At 39.3% G+C, this 23234-nt stretch overlaps 1 protein-coding gene across 1 annotated transcript in view; it reads left to right on the forward strand.

Annotated features, from left to right (window-relative positions):
* Positions 1–6518: 6518 nt before the first annotated feature.
* NECAB1 (N-terminal EF-hand calcium binding protein 1) overlaps positions 6519–23234 on the forward strand; it is a 292307-nt gene continuing 275591 nt past the window's right edge. The window contains exons 1-2 of the mRNA XM_065895521.1: positions 6519–6770; positions 13639–13663. Coding sequence (XP_065751593.1) covers positions 6672–6770; positions 13639–13663 — 124 coding nt within the window. The 5' untranslated portion in view covers positions 6519–6671. The remainder of the gene's footprint in view (positions 6771–13638; positions 13664–23234) is intronic.

Below are 23234 nucleotides of genomic sequence, written 5' to 3' on the forward strand. Positions count from 1 at the left end.
TAAAACCTTTGGGGCATCTACACAGAGTTGTCAAGTCCTCTTTCCCACGTCCCTACAAGCCTGAATTTTTTAAATGTATAGATGCTTATTAAAATTATAATTTCCCATATTTTCTGATTGTGAAATGGTAGATAAATTGATCAACGTTTAACCTTTCTCTTTTTGGGGGGTTAAGGTGCCCCTGCTGTGTTTGCCTAAGCACACTCTTAGTCTGCCACTGATGACCCAGCACCAGTCCTGCCCAGATTTAGCAGCTTATGCTTACAAGGTTTCCTTCAGATAATGAGGCCCTTCTGCTTTGCCTCGGTATGTTTTTATCATCAACTCATGTAATTGGATATTATGACAAGGAAGCAACTAAGATCCTTCATTCTTTTAATCTGATTCCTATATTCAGTGTAAGAATCATTTCATCTTTCTTTCTTTTGTTCATTCATTTCACTTTTATTGAGTGCCTGCCATGTGTTTAGCAATTTGCCAGATATAAGATATAAATGAAAAATGCAATTCTTGCTCTCTAGCATCTCAGAGTTTAGACAGGTAGGTAGAGAGGATACTAAAAAAAATATTTTTTTAAAAATATAAGGGACATGAGAAGGGTATATAAGAGTGCTATGGAAAGGAGGAGGGAAAACCAATCCAGCCCTGGGGATTGCTGGGCGCATTGGGAGAGGGAGACTCTTCTGGAGAGGAAATGATGTCTTCTTAAAACCCACTGTTGGTGGGAATGTAAATTGATACAGCCACTATGGAGAACAGTATGGAAGTTCCTTAAAAAACTAAAACTAGAACTACCATATGACCCAGCAATCCCACTACTGGGCGTATACCCTGAGAAAACCATAATTCAAAAAGAGACATGTACCACAATGTTCACTGCAGCAGTATTTACAATAGCCAGAACATGGTAACAACCTAAATGTCCATTGACAGATGAATGGATAAAGAAGAACTGGCACATATATACAGTGGAATATTACTCAGCCATGAAAAGAAACAAAACTGAACTATTTGTAGTGAGGTAGATGGACCTAGAGCCTGTCATACGGAGTTAAGTAAGTCAGAAAGAGTTAAAAAACACCATATGCTAACACACAAAATAAGGTTCCGAAGAACCTAAGGGCAGGACAGGAATAAAAATTCAGTCGTAGAGAATGGACTTGAGGACACGGGGAGGGGGAAGGGTAAGCTGGGACAAAGTGAGAGAGTAGCGTTGACATATATACACTACCAAACGTAAAATAGGTAGCTAGTGGGAAGCAGCTGCATCACACAGGGAGATCAACTCCGTGGTTCTTTGTGACCACCTAGAGGGGTGGGTGAGGGAGGGTGGGAGGGGGATGCAAGAGGGAGGGAATATGGGGATATATGTATACATATAGCTGATTCACTTTGTTATACAGCAGAAACTAACACAACATTGTAAAGCAATTATACTCCAATAACGATGTTAAAAAAGAAAAAAACCCATTAAGTAATGAACAGGCCAGTTAAGGAAAACTGTATTCTAGGCAGAGAATGCCAAGGCAACAGCCCAGGAGCATGGAATAATGGCTATTTTTGGCCCAATGGCACTTACTACTCTCAAGTCCTAATTTTGTGATCTACAGTTACATAAATGGTCATGCAGAATAGGTGCTAATGGGGAGCTGTGCCATCCTCTGTCTTCTCTCAGCATTTACTGCAAGCCTCTGGTGATACTCTTGTCTCACTGTATTAAAGTTATCTATTAAAGTAGTGTCTCTTTAAGTCACACATGTTCTGCAAGAGCGAGGACCAGTCTTTTTCATCATTTCCTCAGCTATGCGTGTCAGTTGGTGGCATGAAGCAGACACTTAACAGATATCCAAATAGAATTAATTTTTCTAACAAATTTTTTCCCCAATGACTTACCAAATGGTTCTCTTTAACAAGAGAAATTTAGATTGAACTTATCAGAGTTAAAGCATCAAAAACTAACTCTCACTAACTTTTCAGAGTTTTCTAACTAACTTTTCCATGGTGTAGCTACCACAAAAAATGGAGGTTCCTGCAAAAATTAAAAATAGAACTACCATATGATCTAGCCATCCGACTCCTGAGTATATATCCAAAGAAATGAAAACAGGATCTTGAAGAGATACTTTCATCCACATGTCCATTGCAGCATTATTCACAATAGCCAAGATATGGAAAGAGCCTAAGTGTCCACTGATGGAAGGATGAATAAAGAAGATATGGTTTATATATACAATTTAATATTATTCAGCCATGAGAAAGAAGGAAATCCTGCTGCTTGTGACAATATAAATGGACCTTGAGGGCATTATGCTGAGTGAAATAAGCCAAACAGAGAAAGACAAATATTCTGTATTTTGGATGGATACCAAGTCACTCAGAAAGTTGATAGGAAGGCTGGAGATTAAGCTTGGAGGACAAGACTGCTGAAATCACAGCCAAAGATCCCCTATTATACCAGTTAACTTGTCTTCAGGGGCTCCACTGGCTTTGTGGCCACTTGACACTACACTGCTTTTGCTCACTGATACTGTTTCCTTTTATGTACCTTGATACAGATTTAAAGTCCCAAGTGAAACATCCTAGATCTCAGACTCTGCTCCGGCTGCCAGGGGAAAGGGAGAGGGACCATCTTCCCTCCTTGGAAGAGGTGAGTCCTGCCCCTGAACAGGATCCATACCATGGAACAGGTGCCTAGATGAGGACGACGGTTTGATCTTAGGCTGCCAAAGAAACAAAAATGTCCACCAAACTGACTGAAAGGTTTCTGAGTCATCGTTCCAAAGGATGGCCTTCTGTAAAATTTTTAAAATACAAATAAGATAGATTCCTGGCTGTCTGAAGTCGTTTAGATAATAGTTCCTCCATGAAGCAGAGACAGATTGAAATACAATACATCCTCACACGGCTATCATCTCCTGAAATGCTAGAAATACCTTTGTGTCAAAGTCTTATTAGAAGCCCAAGAGCTGGAATTTAGAATGACATTCCTCTCCACCCACTCTGCCCCGCCAACCCCCCAACCATGATTTTGCTACAAGAAGTTGGTCAGAAGATGCATTTCCTCTATCAAGTTGGTTGTCTCTTGTTTGTGACTGATACTATACACAGTTTCACAAAAATAATGTGTGAAAACAGTTTTCAAAAATGCACACTGTGTGTATAAAAAGAAAACCAAAAGTATGGTTACCACTTTGTAGTGCCTATTGAATTTGTCGGTGAATGGAAATCTAATTGCTATCCATTTCTACTGAAGCCTTCTATGAACCTTACATTTCCATTAAATAGAGAACTCAGGTATAGCAATATGGTGTTCATGTTGAAATAGTAAAAAACATTACTGACTAGTTGTTTAAAAATTTATACTTCCTCTTGACAGATGGTTAGAGGAAATAACACAAAATATCATTCATGTCAACAAAGGTAAAAGGAACATATTTTCTGAAATGTTACAAATAGCTCCCTGGTTTTGAATGATGACTACTAATTATTCTCCTATTCTTCATTTATAATCACAGAAACTCTTCTTCAACACCTGCTGTTATTACCATGGGATTGGCATAAAAATATTGTCACTTGCAGGGCTGAATTTAAGGACTGAGGGACCCACAGCTTGGGTTAGAGGGATCAGACCTAAACTGCACTTGTTGCAGAAAAATCTATTCAACACTCCATCCAATGGCAAGAACAAATAATATTGTATTTTTATAAACTTGGTAACAATGTTCATGATTAGTTCCCCTCCTCCTTCTCCTTCTTGTTTTTCTTCTTCAGTGATGTGAATGACCAGTATCCTTTTGATGAGTTGGTCAGTCTGTTTTTTAATGATTTTGTATTTTCTTTTGATGAATATTTGTCAAAAGAAAGGGGCAGTTCAGATAATGAGATTTACAGTTAATAAGGTAAAATCACCAAAAGATGTTAGATTAATATTTCTAAAGTACAGCTCTAATCAATATCTGCCCTTAGTCTAAAGTCTTTCACGTCTCTACCTAATTAAGTCTAGAGTTCTGGACTTCAAATGTCTTCAAGCCTGTCTTCTGATATTTTATTCTGTCCTGTATGTATAGTACAGATCAGTTCAGTGGTTCTTAATCTTGGCTCTACAACATAATCACCTGGGAAGCTTTTCTTTTTTAAACACTGATGCCCAGGTGCAGCTGCATGCTAATTGAATATGAACGTGGAGATGAAGCTCAGGTATCAATTTGTTTTTTCTGTGTTTTTTTTTTTAAAAAACTCCTTATTTTTGTTATCTATTGTCACAAAACAAACCCATACCAAGACTTATTTGTATAAAACAGTAACCATTTTATTATGCTCCTGAATTCTGTGGGTTAAGAATTTAGACAAGGCATGGCACTGATGGTGTGTCTCTGCTCTACGATATTTGAGATCTTGGCTGAGACAACAAAAATGGCTAGGTGTGTCTCAAACAGCTATGTGCTGGAATCATCTAGAGGCTTCTTTATTCACTTTTTTGCCACTTAGGCTGAGATGACTCAAAGGCTGAGTTCAGATAGTACTGTCAGCCAGGGTGTCTACTCTGCTCCTCCATACAGCTTGGGCTTCCTCAAAGCATGGTGGCTCAAGGTAGTTGGATTTCCTATAGGAATCCCAGGACTCCAGGAGCAAATATTCCACTGAAAAAAGTGGCATTGTGATGCTTTTTATATACCTAGACTCAGAAAGCATAGCATCACTTTTGCTGCATTTTATTTATTGAAGCAGTCACAATCCTTCAGATTCAAGGGGAGGGGACTCACGTCTCTACAGGAAGAATGTCAATGAAATTGTGGCCATAACAAAAGTTGCCATACACCCTCTGGTAATTCCAATGTGCAGCCAAAGTTGAGAAGAGCTGGATCCATTTCTTGCAAATACTGATCTACAGAGCAGGGCTGGGACTTGGGTGAGGCGAATGAGATACCTAGGGTGCAAAGGCAGTCACTCTCAGGATCATGCAAGTGCAGGGTAACACCTCCTTACATTTTGTGCCCAAGGCCATTTATCGGTCTCACCCTAGTCTTGCCCCTGCTACAGAGCACCAGTGTATGAATCATGGGTGAAAGAAGGACTTAGATTCTTGGGTCTCATACTTTGATATTCTGATTCAGGAAGCCTGTGATGTAGACTGGGATTCTGTATGTTTTCAGAGATTCCAGTAGACTAATTACAGATTTCCATGTACTTTCCTGGGTGTCATGCCTTTGCTCATGCTGTTCCCTCTACCTGGAATGACCTTTCCTTCTATTCTATCAACTATGGAATATCTACCAATTTTTAAGATCTAAGATCAGGAGTATTTCAAATACTACCTCTTTTATCAGGCCTCTCTTGGTCCCATAAGCTAAATTATAAACTGTTCCTCCTAAGAAACCCGTAGCACTTTTTTATATGCCTTAAGGAACTCACATTTTGTCCTGGTAGTTTGTGCACTTGTCTTATAGAAAGAACATGTTCTCTTTTCTTGGAGGCCACCAAACGGAGATCTGGATCCACCCCATCAATTCTCACAGGCAGAGTCTTGTCTGAAAAAGAGTGCTATTTTCTTTGACTCATCTTGCTTTGAGACAGTTCAACTTTGTAACCCACACAGCAACTGGTATGTACTGTGCACATTTTAGAAGCACAGTGGATATCTATCCTGATGGAAGGTGAGATTACCATTTTTGCAGACCTCAAATGTTGAATAATTGCCCTCGCTTACATTCTTAAGCATAGATAGGTATTGCATCCTTTATTGTGACTTCACCTTTGGAAAACTTGCTTGAACATTACCTGACAGTCTTTTCCCCATAGAGAACTTTTTTTTTTTTTTTTTGATGCTCAATGTATGCAGAGTCCATACCCTTGACGATGGCACTACCACATTTAAGCCACAGAACCCTTTGAGGTAAGCACTGCTATTGTGATTCATTTTCCTGATGAGGAAAACCAAGGCTAAATGATTTAGTAACTTGCTAGATCACAAAATGACAAATTAACCAGGGCAGGTTCTCAACCTGGGCATCCAAGATTCCAAAAATGTATGATTTTATCCTCACACTAATCCAGCCCCTCTTTGGTTGGTGGTATCCATTTACCGGTCTTTGGGGAGGGTAGGAAAGACAGGTGCACTTGTTCAAAAACAAAGTTGGCGAAACCTCTTGGAATCTCTCTAACTCATACGATTTCTACCCGGGGTGAGCTTAGGGGCGTCCTTACTTTGTGCTCTTGCTTCTCAAGACACCTTTCCATCTGTTTTCCCTCTCTGCCTGGGCTACCTCCTTTCTCGCTGCATGTGGGACTGTTATGGAGTGGGCAGATACCTCAGTGTTACATTCAGCCAAGGCCGATGGCGGTGCAGGAAGGGGGGGGGCGGTCAGAGTCCACTCCCCCACAAAGTGGAGCAGCGCTTTGCTACGTGCAGGGATGAGACTGATCCAGTCGCTGCAGCCAAGGGAAGTGGGGGAGGCGCGAGTCAGAGCGCGTGGGAGCGCGGGGGGACAGAGGTAAGGAAGGGGAGAGCGAGCCAGAGAGAGACAGGAGTGAGGCTCGCCGGGAAGCGAACACCAGCTCCGGATCCCGAGCCCAGCAGCGGGCGGGGCAGAGACGGCAGTGCGGCATCCTTTGCCTGAGTCTGTGCAGCCGTCAAGCTCCACTCCCGCTCCCGGCCATCAGGGCTCCCAAGAATGGAGGATTCCCGGGAGACGTCGCCGTCCTCCAACAACTCCTCGGAAGAGCTCAGCTCTGAGCTGCAGCTGTCAAAGGGCATGTCGATCTTCCTCGAAGTAAGTACAGAGGGAAGGTGTTAGATCAGTGCCCCTCCCCGCCCCCACCCACCGCCATCGTCTTTTTTCTTACTCGGGAGGAGGGGTGTCGGCCCAGGAGCTGATCAGCCAGTGTTTTGCCCCCAGAACACCGGAGAGAACTACCTTCTATTTCGCTTCCCTCTCTCCCTGGTAAACCACCCAGTTAAATGCTGGAGATATGACCACCACTCAACTTGTAAAAACGGCTGTCCCAGACCTAAAACCTGGGACTTAACAACCCTTAATAAATTCCCAAAGTTAAATTTCTCAACAGCCTGGATTCCAATAGGGACTAGGTTTGTAAATACAACAGTCTCCATAGGGGTGGGAGAAGTTGTCCCAACTCATCTCTAATGTGCTCTGTTTGCAGCACCCACCTCGCAGATTCTCTGTGGTGACCAAGGGAATCGGTAGAAGTGGCAATGCCTCACCTCCTCCTTCAGCCCCCTAGAAAACACTTTGAAACATATTTGTTTTTCATTTTTACCAGCGGTGGCCAAGATCTCTTTCATAATGATCCTTTTTTCACTGCCATATCCTATTTTTCCATTTTCCTGCTCTGTTTTTGGCCTTCTGTACCTCTCCAAATTGTAATTACTGTCATTATCTTCATCAATTCAAGCATTTAGCTGTTCTTCTTTTGGTCCTCTCCCTGGCTTCGGTATTGATTCTCTTCCTCCATTTCTCTGCTGTTGATGATCAGTTTTGTTCATTCTTTATTCCCCTTTCTCTGATATTTTTCTGCCTTCATGCAATGGTTTCCATCTCTATAGCAGTTTTATTTCTTATTTGTTTCTCGATTTTGCTTTACTCTCCTTCCTGCTGGTCTCTATATTTCTCACCCTTTTGTTCAGTTCTTTTCTCTGCCTTTAGGTTTTGTGGTTTTCCTATCCCTCAGTTTCCTGCGGGGCACCCAGCTCTCTCAGCCTCTCAGTTGTCACATTCATGCTGTCCCCTGAGGTAGTTTCTGGCTCAGTGGGGACAATTCTGGCATGATAAAAGATGGGCAAAGGGCAATGAAGAGTGATTCTTGCTCTTTCCTCTAACCTTCTCTGAGTTATCATTTCTTATTAAAATCAAGGTGAGGGGGCCAGAGGCCAAATACATTTATTTATTTGTGGAGCAATGAAAATATGAGGAAACCAAATTATTAGTATCATGATGGTGAAGCAGAAATGATGAATATAAGGGACAGGAGGCAAGGAGCCCTCCCAAGTTTATTTTGAATGGATTAGCTTGAATTTTTTAATTGGGAGAGAAACCCCTATCAATAATTAAACCTAGTGTAAGGCAAAAATATAGATAAGGTTCAACTTTGTTTCCTAGCAGCCTTCTCTTCTCATCACCATGCAGCTACAATTGGGGATACAGGCATTCTGGGCAGGCCATCTTCTTCCCACCAATACACATGTGAGATTCCAATTTCTTCCACTCAATAGGATTGTTAATACCTCATTCTTAATGAGGTATTAACAATACTAATGAGCACTCATCTCTGCTTAGTTTGGGTCAATCAGATGATGTTATTGGTGCTAATGGTTAAACTGGCTGATATTATTCCTTTTAAGTCTTGCCATTCAAGGCGAAAAAGCCTCTGAGGAACTAAGCAGGTAGAAGGAGGAGGCACACAGCACACCAGAGAAGGAAATCCTCAAGGACAGAGAGTCAGGACCCCTGAAAATCATCTCAGTTATAAGGTTGATGGCTAAACTGCCATGAAGTTGATTCAGAGAGAGAAAGAGGGGCTTCCATTCATTCTGAGCTGATCTTCAGCCTGTACCTGAAGGATAACAAGTGCTTCAATAAGACTTTTTTATTTTTCTGAAAAAAAGTGTATTTAATTTATTTAATTAATTTATTTTTAATTTTTCTTCCAGTTTTATTGAGATATAATTTACTTACAGCACTATATAAGTTTAAGGTGTACAGCATAATGTACACCTTAATATATCCATAATGTACACTTACGTACATCATGAAATGATTACTGCAATAAGTTTAGTGAACATCCATCATCTCGTATAGATACAAAATTTAAAAAGTAGAAAGAAATTTTTCCTTGTGATGAAAACTCTTAGGATTTACTCTTTTAACAACTTTCACATATAACATACAGTGTTGTTGATTATATTTATCATGTTGTTCATCATATTCCTAGTACTTATGTATATTATAACTGGAAATTTGTACGTTTTGACCACCTCCTCCAATTTCTTCTCCTCCACCCCTGCCTCTGGTGACCACAAATGTGACCTCTTTTTCTATGAATTTGCTTGTTTGTTTTTTAATATAATTGACTTATACCACTATGTTAGTTCCTATTTAATAACACAGTGAACTGATATTTCCATATATTTCAAAATGATCACCATGATAAGTCTAGTTAAGATCTGTCATACAAAGATATTACATAGTTATTGACTGTTTCCCCATATTGTAGATTTCATACCTGTGACTCATTTATTTTGCAACTGAAAGTTTGTACCTCTTAAACTCCCTCAGTTATTTTTCTTTCCCCCATCCCTCTCTCCTCTGTCAATCACCTTTTTGTTCTCTGTATCTATAACAGTCTCTCTTTTTTTATGCTTGATCATTTGTTTTGTTTTATAGATTCTACATATAAGTGATATCATACAGCATTAATCTTTCTCTGCCTGACATATTTCACTTAGCATAATACCCTCTAGGTCCATCCACTGGTCACAAATGGCAAGATTTCATTCTTTTCTTTATGGCATATATTTTTATATTGCATATATATACCACTTCTTCTTTATCTATTCATCTATTAATGGCCACTTAGGTTGGTTCCACATGTTGGCTATTGTAAATAATGCTGCAATGAACATAAGGGGGCATATATCTTTTCTAATTAGTGTTTTCTTTTTCTTCAGATAAATACACAGGGGTAGAATTTCTGGATCATATGATAGTTCTATTTTTAATTTTTTGAGGAATCTTCATACTGTTTTCCATAGTGGCTGCACCAATTTACATTGTCACCAATAGTGCATGAGGGTCCCCTTTTCTCCACATCCTCTCCAATACTTGTATTTGTTGTCTTTTTTGATAATAGCCAACCTAACAGGTGTGAGGTGATATTTCATGGTGGTATTGATTTGCATTTCCCTGATGATGAGTGATGTTGAGCATCTTTCCATGTGCCTGTTGATCATCTATATGTCTTCCTTGGAAAAAAGTTTATTAAGATCTCCTGCCCAGTTTTTAATTGGGTAATTTGTTTTTTGGTGTTGAGTTGTACAACTTCCTTGTATATTTTGCATATTAACCCCTTATCAGATATGTCATTTGCAAATATCTTCTCCCATTCAGTAGATGGAGTTTTTGTTTTGTCAATAGTTTCCTTGACAGTGCAAAAGCTTTTAAGTGTGTAGTACCATTTGTTTACTTTTGCTTTTGTTTCCCTTTACTGAGTAGACATGTTCAAAAAAATATTACTAATAGTGATGTTAAAGTGTGTACTGCCTATATTATCTTCTAGAATTTATATAGTTTCAGTCTTACATTTAAGCCTTTAATTCATTTTGAATTTATTTTTGTGCATGGTATGAAAGAATAGTCCAGTTTGATTCTTTTGTATGTAGTTGTCCAGTTTTCTCAACACTTTTTTTTTTTTTGGCCGCACCATGCAGCTTGCGGGATCTTATTTCCCTGACCAGGGATCAAACTCAGGCCCCAGAAGTGAAAGCACTGAGTCTTAACCACTAGACCACCAGAGAATTCCCTTCAACACCATTTGTTGAATAGGCTTTTTCCTCATATATATTCTTGCCTCCTTTGTGGTAGATTAATTGGCCATATAAGTGTGGGTTTATTTCTAGACTCTATTCTGTTCCATTGATCTATGTGTTTGTTTTTGTGCCAGTACAATACTGTTTTGATTACTGTGCCTTTGCAGTATAGTTTAAAATCAGGAAGCATGATACCTCCAGCTTTGTTCTTTCTCAAGATTGTTTTGGTTATTTGTGGTCTTTTATGTTTCCATACAAATTTTAGAATTATTTTTTCTAGTTCTGTGAATGCCATTGGTATTTTGATAGGGATTACACTGAATCTGTAGATTACCTTTGGTTTTAACAATATTAATTGTTAATATTAATTGTTAACATTTTAACAATATTAATTTTTCTAATCCATAAACATGGTATATCTTTTCATTTGTTTATGTTGTCCTCAATTTCTTTCATCAGTGTTTTATAGTTTTCTCAGTACAGGTTTCTTACCTCCTTAGGTTTATTCCTAGGTAATTTATTCTTTTTGATGTCATTGTAAATGGGACTGTTTTCTTACCTTCTCTATTAGATAGTTCACTGTTAGTGTATAGATATGCAACAGATTTCTATATATTAATTTTGTATCCTGGAACTTTGCCAAACCCATAATGTGTTCTAGTAGTTTTTTTGTGATATATTTAGGATTTCCTATATATAATATCATGTCATCTGTGAACAATGACAATTTTACTTCTTCCTTTTTTGTGTCAGCCTGCTGGTGGGCAGGGCCAGGGCCCAGGGTGTCCTGGGGTTGGTGCTAGCCTGCTGGTGCATGGGGTTGGTGGACACTTAGGTCACTTCCATATCTTGGGAATTGTAAATAATGCTTCTATGAACATTGAGCTGCATGTATCTTTTTTAATTAGTGTTTTTGTTTTTTTCAGATATATACCCAGGAGTGGAATTGCTGGGTCATATGGTAGTTCTACTTTTAGTTTTTTGAGAAATCTCCATTACTATTTTCCACAGTGGCTGCACCAATTAATATTCCCACCAACAGTATACAAGTGTTCCCTTTTCTCCATATCCTTGCCAGTATTTTTTATTTGTGCCCTTTTGCATAATAGCCATTCTGATCGGTGATATCTCATTGTAGTTTTGATTTGCATTTCCTTGATGATTAACAATGTTGAGGATTTTTTCAAGTGCCTGTTAGCCATCTGCATTTCCTCTTTGGAATAATGTCTATTCAGCTCTTCTGCCCATTTAAAATTTTTTTTTTGATGTTGAGTTGTATGAGCTATTTATGTATATAGGTATTAATCTTTTATCAGTCATATCATTTGCAAATATTTTCTCCCAGTGAGTATTTTCTTTGCAATATGGTAAAGGGACATTTTCTTTTGTACTGTTATAACATAGCTGTGTATTATATTATCCAGATTTTTTTCTAGCAGTATACAGTATCAGTTAGGGCTAATTTGATTGCTGTTAGCAGAAAAAAATAACCCAAACTATTTTAAGATTTTAAAAAATAACAATTTATTGACTCTTGTAATGAAAAGCAGAAATCATCTTTTCAGGATGGCTTGATCAGGGGCTCAGAGAGTGTCATCAAGATCCAGTTTCTCTCAGCCTCTGGATACTCCTTTCTTGAATGTTAGTTATTTCCAGGTTGTATATTATATTAACTTCCTAGGGCTTTTATAATAAAGTACTAAACAAATGGTGGTTTAAACAACAAAATTTACTCTCTCAGTTCTGGATGTTAGAGGGGTGAAATCAAGGTGTGGGTAGGACCATACTCCCTTTGAAGGCTCTAGGGGAGAATCTGTTCCATGCCTGTCTCCTAGCTTCTAGTGGTGACCATCAGCCCTTGGCATTCCTTGGCTTGCAGCTGTATCACTCCAATATCTGCCCCTGTTATCACATAGCCTTCTTCTTTGTGTCTCTGCATCTCTGAATTGCTCTCCTTATAAAGTCACCAACCATTGGATTTAGGGTCCAATCCAGGAAGGTCTTAGTTTGATTACAACAAAGACTGTATTTCCAAACAAGGTCACATTCACAGTTACTAGGGATTAGGATTTCAACACTTGTTTTGGGGCAATACAGTTCAACCTGTGACATATACAATTACAACAAAGCAGCTCCTTACCTATATTTTCCTAGGTTCAAAGTCAACAGAAGATAAAGTGTTTCTCTCTTGACAACTCAAGGAAAACCATGGCTTCATTGGCTTTATTGTGCTAATGCCTGAGTAATCATTGTAGCCAGAGGAGTATGACACTCTGTTTACTAGGCTTGAGTACTCTGCCCAACCCTGGAACACATGGTCCAAGACTGGAGGAAAGATTGGTTTCCCAGAAGAAAATTAGAAATCTTTACTAAAGATACTGGATGGTCAAGCAGTTCATATTCATCAAAGACAATTTAAGATAGTCCCAGATAATAAATTAACTCATAAAAGTAAGATATACTATAGACGCAAGAGCTCTTATTTATCCATAATTTATTATTTTTGTTCCTGTTTATTCCCCGTGTTATTATATGATTGACTTACATTAAATAGCACATATTTAAAGTGAAAAGTTGATGCATTTTCACATATTTATATATATGTGAAACTTTTACCACAATCAAGAAAATAAATATATCTACCATCCTAAAAAGTTTCCTCATGCCCTCTTGCAATCCAGCCCTCTCTGCCCTTGCATTCCTACACAGCCCTTAATCTGCTTTCTGTTACTATTTGTATTTTCTAGAATTTTATATAAATGGAATAATATATCTTCTTTTGTGTCTAGGTTTTTTACTCAGCATAATTACTTTGAGATCTATCCAAGTTATTGTATGCATCAAGAGCTCATTCCTTTTTATTGCTCAGGAGTATTCATTGTATGGATACACCATGACTTGTTTGTCCATTCACTTGTTTATGGATATTTGGGTATTTTTAATTTTTTACTATTGTAAAGAAATATTTCAACTGGGAAAACTTTATTTTAAATTGGAATTTCTTTCATTTAATAATGGGTAAATTGTGTGGGAGTATAATGTTTGCTGCAATACTTACAAAAATGGTGATAAAATGTTTCCTTTTTCTTTTCCAGATACTGAGGAGAGCAGACAAAAATGGTAAGAGCAAAAATCTACAGTTTTTACTTATTAATCTCTTACTGTTTAGATCACTTTATATAGAATAATATGGAAGAGAGAGGGGAACCCAAGAAATTGACACGTAAAATGTCAGCTTCTTGTACCAGTAAGAGTTTCACGCGAGTTCATGGCTCCAGTTTAGGCGAGTTCATCAGAAGTTGACAGAGGTATCTGCATTTGACAGGAAGATGGAATTTATGCCTTTGAAGTGAGGAGCCATCATACTTGGGCTCTAGCTTTCCCTTTTGTGTTGTGCTTTAAACTAATTTTAAAGTAATAATAGCTTCTATTTGTTGAGTATCTACTGGGGTAAGTGCTTGGCATTCATTATTTCTTAGAGTTATCAAATATAGATCTGAGACTTGAAATTTAGTCTGTGTGACACCAAAGTCCAGGCTCTCAACATTGAACTTTATAGTGGCTTTGGGGCTACTACACTCTAAGATGGTTACCTGGAAGCATGTATTACAGACTTATCTCTACTCCATGGCTCTTGAGCATAGCTCTCCCAGTCGAATTGTATGCACTGTGAGTGATAATCTGTAGAGGCAGACAAGTAGTAGAAACCAGAAGGAAAAATTGTTTTGTCAAAAGAACTAAAGTTGAAATGATGCCTGCACAAAGTCCAATTATAAGCTGTCATAAGCAATATCTTTTGAATCCTTCATTCCACTATAAATTTTGTTCCACAGAATACCAAATCAGAGATTATTGAATTTATTCTGCTGCTGTAGCATAAGTACATAACACATAAGTACATAACAGAGCTATACTCTTGACAAGAGTTTCTTGACAAATTTAGGGTTCAAAAAGTCCTTTTCTTGAAATCCAGTTTCTTATATATGGGGAGAAATTACAGGTAGAATCTAGATCTGACAGACATATGTTGTAGTCTAGTTGCCCATTAAGCTGCCAGATCAAGGAAAGCTTGACTGATACTCAACACCTTGCCACACAACAGAAAAGATATAAATCTAAGGAGCAATAAAATAGTGCCCCAAATCCTGATAATATTTAACTGTGCCTACCCAATTAAATATTTTCTCAAACTATGTTGCAGTCAAAGGGTTTTTTTTTCACTTGAACCACTTGATTAATTTTTAAGACAGACATAATGATGCTATCATCTTGTCTCCTCATTCTACTCATTGGCCTATGCCTGATATCTAGCTCCAGTGATGCTGAAAGCACAACTCAGTAGTCCATTTGTCTCCATGCTACCTGCCTCTACTTTGGTAGCCATTTTCAGCTCAGAAATACCTTGTCTCCCTCTCTACCTAAGATCCTAATTCTCTTGAGGTTACACTTTCCTTTCCTTGGACCCCAATGCTCTGATAGAGGGTCAGTATTACCTTTGTATCTATCACTTTTCTTTCCACCAAAACTTACCTCTTTGGCAGCCCACTATCATAACCCATGATATGGACTATGCACACAATTTAATGGATTTTAAGATAATTGCATATGTTATGCCATGTAGAGTGGTCATTGGCACTGGCAACCCCATGTGGTCCCATTCAGTTCCATGTTTCCTCACCTGTCTCATCCCCCCCATATGATACCTCTCCCCTTCTTGTTCTCTTTCCTAGTGCCCAATCCCAACGTGATGTCAAAGCTACCTGTCCTTCTGCTCTTGTTCCCACAATCTTCACTATGCATCCTCCTCTGCAGCCCTCTGAAGCACTTGGGGCTCCACGTGCCACACTTCTGTGGTATTGTCCCTGCTTTCATCTCCACCTACTCTGGCCTTTCAACCCTTAGTCAGCTTGAGAACTCTGAGGTATTTCTTACATTCTTGGTCAAAGGCACCTTATCTAGGAAGCACTCATCAACTCCACCAGACAGAGCCCCACCCTCTCTCTCCATACTTTGGCATGTATTGATTATTGCCCTTTGTGAGGACTAAAATTGTTTGTTGGTGATTCTACTTCTCTAAACCAAACATGCCTTTCTATGGTAAGGAACTTGTCTTATGAGTAGACACTATGCCTAGGCAATACTAGGTGCTCAATGGATATTTGTTTAATGAATTAATAATAACTAAGTACATTCTACTCCATTATCCATCTCCCTTCCATCTGTCCACTCTTCCCTCTGCCTTTCATCCCACTTTACTCTTCTCCCTCATTCTCAGTGTAAAGTGAGGGGAGGACAGGGTCAGGCAGGTATGGGTTTAAATCACAGCTATGCCACCTAGTAGCTGTGTGACTTTGGATAAGTAACAAACTCTGTACCCTCAGCTTTCTCATCTACAAAATAGAGATAATGACATCTACCTATGTCATGGAGTTTTAAATAATAAATGAGACAACATATGAAAATTTCCCAGGGCAGTGCATATCATATAGTAAGAATTTATACCTGCTCATTTTGCTGGTATTATTAGGATTAATGTGTTCAGTATACTACTGAAAGCCTGAGTTGTTTTTGTGTTGTGGTGCTTTGGAGACACTTGGTGACATTCTAGTCATTTTTTTTTTTTTTTTAAACATCTTTATTGGGGTATAATTGCTTTACAATGGTGTGTTAGTTTCTGCTTTACAACAAAGTGAATCAGCTATACATATACATATGTTCCCATATGTCTTCCCTCTTGCGTCTCCCTCCCTCCCACTCTCCCCATCCCACCCTTCCAGGCTGTTCCAAAGCACCGAGCTAATATCCCTGTGCCTTGCGGCTGCTTCCCCCTAGCTATCTACCTTACTACGTTTGTTAGTGTGTATATGTCCATGACTCTCTCTCGCCCTGTCAAAACTCACCCTTCCCCCTCCCCATATCCTTAAGTCCGTTCTCCAGTAGGTCTGCGTCTTTATTCCTATCTTACCCCTAGGTTCTTCATGACATTTTTTTCCCTTAAATTCCATATATATGTGTTAGCATACGGTATTTGTCTTTTTCTTTCTGACTTACTTCACTCTGTATGACAGATTCTAGGTCTATCCATCTCATTACAAATAGCTCAATTTCATTTCTTTTTAAGGCTGAGTAATATTCCATTGTGTATATGTGCCACATCTTCTTTATCCATTCATCCGATGATGGGCGCTTAGGTTGTTTCCATGTCCTGGCTATTGTAAATAGAGCTGCAATGAACATTTTGGTACATGACTCTCTTTGAATTTTGGTTTTCTCAGGGTATATGCCAAGTAGTGGGATTGCTGGGTCATATGGTAATTCTATTTGTAGTTTTTTAAGGAACCTCCATACTGTTCTCCACAGTGGCTGAACCAATTCACATTCCCACCAGCAGTGCAAGAGTGTCCCCTTTTCTCCACACCCTCTCCAGCATTTATTGTTTCTAGATTTTTTGATGATGGCCATTCTGACTGGTGTGAGATGATATCTCATTGTAGTTTTGATTTGCATTTCTCTAATGATTAATGATGTTGAGCATTCTTTCATGTGTTTGTTGGCATTCTGTATATCTTCTTTGGAGAAATGTCTATTTAGGTCTTCTGCCCATTTTTGGATGGGGTTGTTTGTTTTTTTGTTATTGAGCTGCATGAGCTGCTTGTAAATTTTGGAGATTAATCCTTTGTCAGTTGCTTCATTTGCAAATGTTTTCTCCCATTCTGAGGGTTGTCTTTTGGTCTTGGTTATGGTTTCCTTTGCTGTGCAAAAGCTTTGAAGTTTCATTAGGTCCCATTTGTTTATTTTTGTTTTTATTTCCATTACTCTAGGAGGTGGGTCAGAAAGGATCTTGCTGTGATTTATGTCATAGAGTGTTCTTCCTATGTTTTCTTCTAAGACTTTGATAGTTTCTGGCCTTACATTTAGGTCTTTAATCCATTTTGAGCTTATTTTTGTGTATGGTGTTAGGGAGTGATCTAATCTCATACTTTTACATGTACCTGTCCAGTTTTCCCAGCACCATTTATTGAAGAGGCTGTCCTTTCTCCACTGTACATTCCTGCCTCCTTTATCAAAGATGAGGTGTCCATATGTGCGTGGGTTTATCTCTGGGCTTTCTATCCTGTTCCACTGATCTATCTTTCTGTTTTTGTGCCAGTACCATACTGTCTTGATTACTGTTGCTTTGTAATATAGTCTGAAGTCAGGGAGCCTTATTCCTCCAGCTCCTTTTTTCGTTCTAAAGATTGCTTTGGCTATTCGGGGTCTTTTGTGTTTCCATACAAATTGCGAAATTTTTTGTTCTAGTTCTGTGAAAAATGCCAGTGGTAGTTTGATAGGGATTGCATTGAATCTGTAGATTGCTTTGGGTAGTAGAGTCATTTTCACAATGTTGATTCTTCCCATCCAAGAACATGGTATATCTCTCCATCTATTTGTATCATCTTTAATTTCTTTCATCAGTGTCTTATAATTTTCTGCATACAGGTCTTTCGTATCCTTAGGTAGGTTTATTCCTAGATATTTTATTCTTTTTGTTGCAATGGTAAATGGGAGTGTTTTCTTGATTTCACTTTCAGATTTTTCATCATTAGTATATAGGAATGCCAGAGATTTCTGTGCATTAATTTTGTATCCTGCTACTTTACCAAATTCATTGATTAGCTCTAGTAGTTTTCTGGTAGCATCTTTAGGATTCTCTATGTATAGTATCATGTCATCTGCAAACAGTGACAGCTTTACTTCTTCTTTTCCGATTTGGATTCCTTTTATTTCCTTTTCTTCTCTGATTGCTGTGGCTAAAACTTCCAAAAGTATGTTGAATAAGAGTGGTGAGAGTGGACAACCTTGTCTTGTTCCTGATCTTAGTGGAAATGCTTTCAGTTTTTCACCATTGAGGATGATGTTTGCTGTGGGCTTGTCATATATGGCTTTTATTATGTTTAGGAAAGTTCCCTCTATGCCTACTTTCTGGAGGGTTTTTATCATAAATGGGTGTTGAATTTTGTTGAAAGCTTTCTCTGCATCTATTGAGATGATCATATGGTTTTTCTCCTTCAATTTGTTAATATGGTTTATCACATTGATAGATTTGCGTATATTGAAGAATCCTTGCATTCCTGGAATAAACCCCACTTGATCATGGTGTATGATCCTTTTAATGTGCTGTTGGATTCTGTTTGCTAGTATTTTGTTGAGGATTTTTGCATCTATGTTCATCAGTGATATTGGCCTGTAGTTTTCTTTCTTTGTGACATCCTTGTCTGGTTTTGGTATCAAGGTGATGGTGGCTTCGTAGAAGGAATTTGGGAGTGTTCCTCCCTCTGCTATATTTTGGAAGAGTTTGAGAAGGATAGGTGTTAGCTCTTCTCTAAACGTTTGATAGAATTCACCTGTGAAGCCATCTGGTCCTGGGCTTTTGTTTGTTGGAAGGTTTTTAATCACAGTTTCAATTTCAGTGCTTGTGATTGGTCTGTTCATATTTTCTATTTCTTCCTGATTCAGTCTTGGCAGGTTGTGCATTTCTAAGAATTTGTCCATTTCTTCCAGATTGTCCATTTTATTGGCATAGAGTTGCTTGTAGTAATCTCTCATGATTTTTTTTATTTCTGCAGTGTCAGTTGTTACTTCTCCTTTTTCATTTCTAATTCTATTGATTTGAGTCTTCTCCCTTTTTTTCTTGATGAGTCTGGCTAGTGGTTTATCTATTTTGTTTATCTTCTCAAAGAACCAGCTTTTAGTTTTATTGATCTTTGCTATTGTTTCCTTCATTTCTTTTTCATTTATTTCTGATCTGATTTTTATGATTTCTTTCCTTCTGCTAGCTTTGGGGTTTTTTTGTTCTTCTTTCTCTAATTGCTTGAGGTGCAAGGTTAGGTTGTTTATTCGAGATGTTTCCTGCTTCTTAAGGTGGGCTTGTATTGCTATAAACTTCCCCCTTAGGACTGCTTTTGCTGCATCCCATAGGTTTTGGGTCGTTGTGTCTCCATTGTCATTTGTTTCTAGGTATTTTTTTATTTCCTCTTTGATTTCTTCAGTGATCACTTCATTATTAAGTAGTGTATTGTTTAGCCTCCATGTGTTTGTATTTTTTACAGATCTTTTCCTGTAATTGATATCTAGTCTCATGGCGTTGTGGTCGGAAAAGATACTTGATACAATTTCAGTTTTCTTAAATTTACCAAGGCTTGATTTGTGACCCAAGATATGATCTATCCTGGAGAATGTTCCATGAGCACTTGAGAAAAATGTGTATTCTGTTGTTTTTGGATGGAGTGTCCTATAAATATCAATTAAGTCCATCTTGTTTAATGTATCATTTAAAGCTTGTGTTTCCTTATTTATTTTCATTTTGGGTGATCTGTCCATGGGTGAAAGTGGGGTGTTAAAGTCCCCTACTATGAATGTGTTACTGTTGATCTCCCCTTTTATGGTTGTTAGTATTTGCCTTATGTATTGAGGTGCTCCTATGTTGGGTGCATAAATATTTACAATTGTTATATCTTCTTCTTGGATCGATCCCTTGATCATTATGTAGTGTCCTTCTTTGTCCCTTTTAATAGTCCTTATTTTAAAGTCTATTTTTTCTGATATGAGAATTGCTACTCCAGCTTTCTTTTGGTTTCCATTTGCATGGAATATCTTTTTCCATCCCCTTACTTTCAGTCTGTATGTGTCTCTAGTTCTGAAGTGGGTCTCTTGTAGACAGCATATATAAGGGTCTTGTTTTTGTATCCATTCAGCCAATCTGTGTCTTTTGGTGGGAGCATTTAGTCCATTTACATTTAAGGTAATTATCGATATGTATGTTCCTATTTCCATTTTATATATTGTTTTGGGTTCGCTACTATAGGTCATTTCCTTCTCTTGTGTTTCGTGTCTAGAGAAGTTCCTTTAGCATTTGTTGTAAAGCTGGTTTGGTGGTGCTGAACTCTCTCAGCTTTTGCTTGTCTGTGAAGGTTTTATTTTCTCCATCAAATGTGAATGAGATCCTTGCTGGGTAGAGTAGTCTTGGTTTCAGGCTATTCTCCTTCATCACTTTCAGTATGTCCTGCCACTCCCTTCTGGCTTGTAGGGTTTCTGCTGAGAGATCAGCTGTTAACCTTATGGGGATTCCCTTGTGTGTTATTTGTTGTTTTTCCCTTGCTGCTTTTAATATGCTTTCTTTGTATTTAATTTTTGACAGTTTGATTAATATGTGTCTTGGCGTGTTTCTCCTTGTATTTATCCTGTATGGGACCCTCTGTGCTTCCTGGACTTGATTAACTATTTCCTTTCCCATATTAGGGAAGTTTTCAACTATAATCTCTTCAAATATTTTCTCAGTCCCTTTCTTTCTTTCTTCTTCTTCTGGAACCCCTATAATTCGAATGTTGGTGCGTTTCATGTTGTCCCAGAGGTCTCTGAGACTGTCCTCAGTTCTTTTCATTCTTTTTTCTTTATTCTGCTCTGCAGTAGTTATTTCCACTACTTTATCTTCCAGGTCACTTATCCGTTCTTCTGCCTCAGTTATTCTGCTATTGATCCTATCTAGAGTGATTTTAATTTCATTTATTGCATTGTTCATCGTTGCTTGTTTCATCTTTAGTTCCTGTAGGTCCTTGTTAACTGTTTCTTGCATTTTGTCCATTCTACTTCCAAGATTTCGGATCATCCTTACTATCATTATTCTGAATTCTTTTTCAGGTAGATTGCCTATTTCCTCTTCATTTGTTAGGTCTGGTGGGTTTTTATCTTGCTCCTTCATCTGCTGTGTGTTTTTCTGTCTTCTCATTTTGCTTACTGTGTTTGGGGTCTCCTTTTTGCAGGCTGCAGGTTCGTAGTTCCCGTTGTTTTTGATGTCTGTCTCCAGTGGCTAAGGTTGTTTCAGTGGGTTGTGTAGGCTTCCTGGTGGAGGGGACTAGTGCCTGTGTTGTGCTGGATGAGGCTGGATCTTATCTCTCTAGTGGGCAGGTTCATGTCTGGTGGTGTGTTTTGGGGTGTCTGTGGCCTTATTATGATTTTAGGCAGCCTCTCTGCTAATGGGTGGGGTTGTGTTCCTGTTTTGCTAGTTGTTTGGCATAGGTTGTCCAGCACTGTGGCTTGCTGGTCGTTGAGTGAAGCTGGGTGCTGGTGTTAAGATGGAGGTCTCTGGGATATTTCCACCGTTTAATATTATGTGGAGCTGGGAGGTCTCTTGTTGACCAGTGTCCTGAAGTTGGCTCTCCTACCTCAGAGGCAGAGCCCTGACTCCTGGCTGGAGCACCAAGAGCCTTTCATCCACACAGCTCAGAATAAAAGGGAGAAAAAGTAGGGAGAATTAGTAGAAGTATGAGTAAAGAAAGAGGGAAAGGAGGAAAGGAAGGAAGGAAGAAAGAAGCAAAGAAGGAAAGAAAGGAGGGAGGGAGGGAGGGAGGAAGGAAGGAAGGAGGGAAAGAAGGAAAAAAAAGACAGAAAGAAAGATGATACAGTAAAAATAAAATAAAGTATAATATAGTTATTGAATTAAAAAATATTTAGAAAAAAAAAAGGGATGGATAGAACCTTAGGACAAATGTTGGAAGCAAAGCTATACAGAGAAAATCTTACACAGAAGCATACACATACACCTTCACAAAAAGAGGTAAAGGGGGAAAAATCATAAATCCTGCTCCCTGAGACCACCTCCTCAATTTGGGGTGATTCGTTGTCTAAAGGAGGGAGGGAAGGAAGGAAAGAAAGAAAGAACGAAGGTAAAGTATAATAAAGTTATTACAATTAAACTTAATTATTAATAAAAAGAATTTTTAAAAAAAAAAATGTCATGGACGGATAGAGCCCTAGGACAAATGGTGGAAGCTAGAGTATACAGACTAGATGTCACACAGAAGCATACACGTACACATTCACAAAAAGAGGAAAAGGGAAAAAAATCATAGATCTCGCTCCTAAATTCCACCTCTTCAATTTGGGATCATTCCTTGTCTATTCAGGTATTCCACAGATGCAAGGTATAGCAAGTTGATTGTGGAGCTTTAATCCGCTGCTTCTGTGGCTGCTGGGAGAGATTTCCCTTTCTCTTCTTTGTTCTCACAGCTCACAGGAGCTCAGCTTTGGATTTGGCCCTGCCTCTGCGTGTAGGTCGCTGGAGGGCGTCTGTTTTTTCGCTCAGACAGGACGGGGTTAAAGGAGCCGCTGATTCGGGGCCTCCGGCTCACTCAGGCCGGGGGTTGGGGGATGGGGGAAGGAGGGGCACTGCGTGCGGGGCGGGCCTGCGGCGGCAGAGGCAGCGTGACGTTGCGGCAGAGGCCGGCGTGACGTTGCACCAGCCTGAGGCCCGCCGTGCGCTGTCCCGGGGAAGTTGTCCCTGGATCCCGGGAACCTGGCAGTGGCGGGCTGCACAGGCTCCGCGGAAGAGGGGTGTGGAGAGTGACCTGTGCTCGCACACAGGCCCCTTGGTGGCGGCAGCAGCAGCCTTAGCGTCTCCCGACCGTCTCTGGGCTCCGCGGTTTTAGCCGTGGCTCGCGCCCGTCTCTGGGGCTCACGCCCTCAGCCGCGGCTCGCGCCCGTCTCTGGGGTTCGCGCTTTTAGCCGCGGCTCGCGCCCGTCTCTGGAGTTCCTTTAAGCAGCGCTCTTAAACCCCTCTCCTCGCGCACCAGGAAACAAAGAGGGAAGAAAAAGTCTCTTGCCTCTTCGGCCGGTGCAGGCTTTTCCCCGAACTCCCTCCCGGCTAGTCGTGGTG

The sequence above is a fragment of the Phocoena phocoena genome, chromosome 17, assembly GCF_963924675.1.
Source record: "Phocoena phocoena chromosome 17, mPhoPho1.1, whole genome shotgun sequence".
Lineage (NCBI taxonomy): Eukaryota > Metazoa > Chordata > Mammalia > Artiodactyla > Phocoenidae > Phocoena > Phocoena phocoena.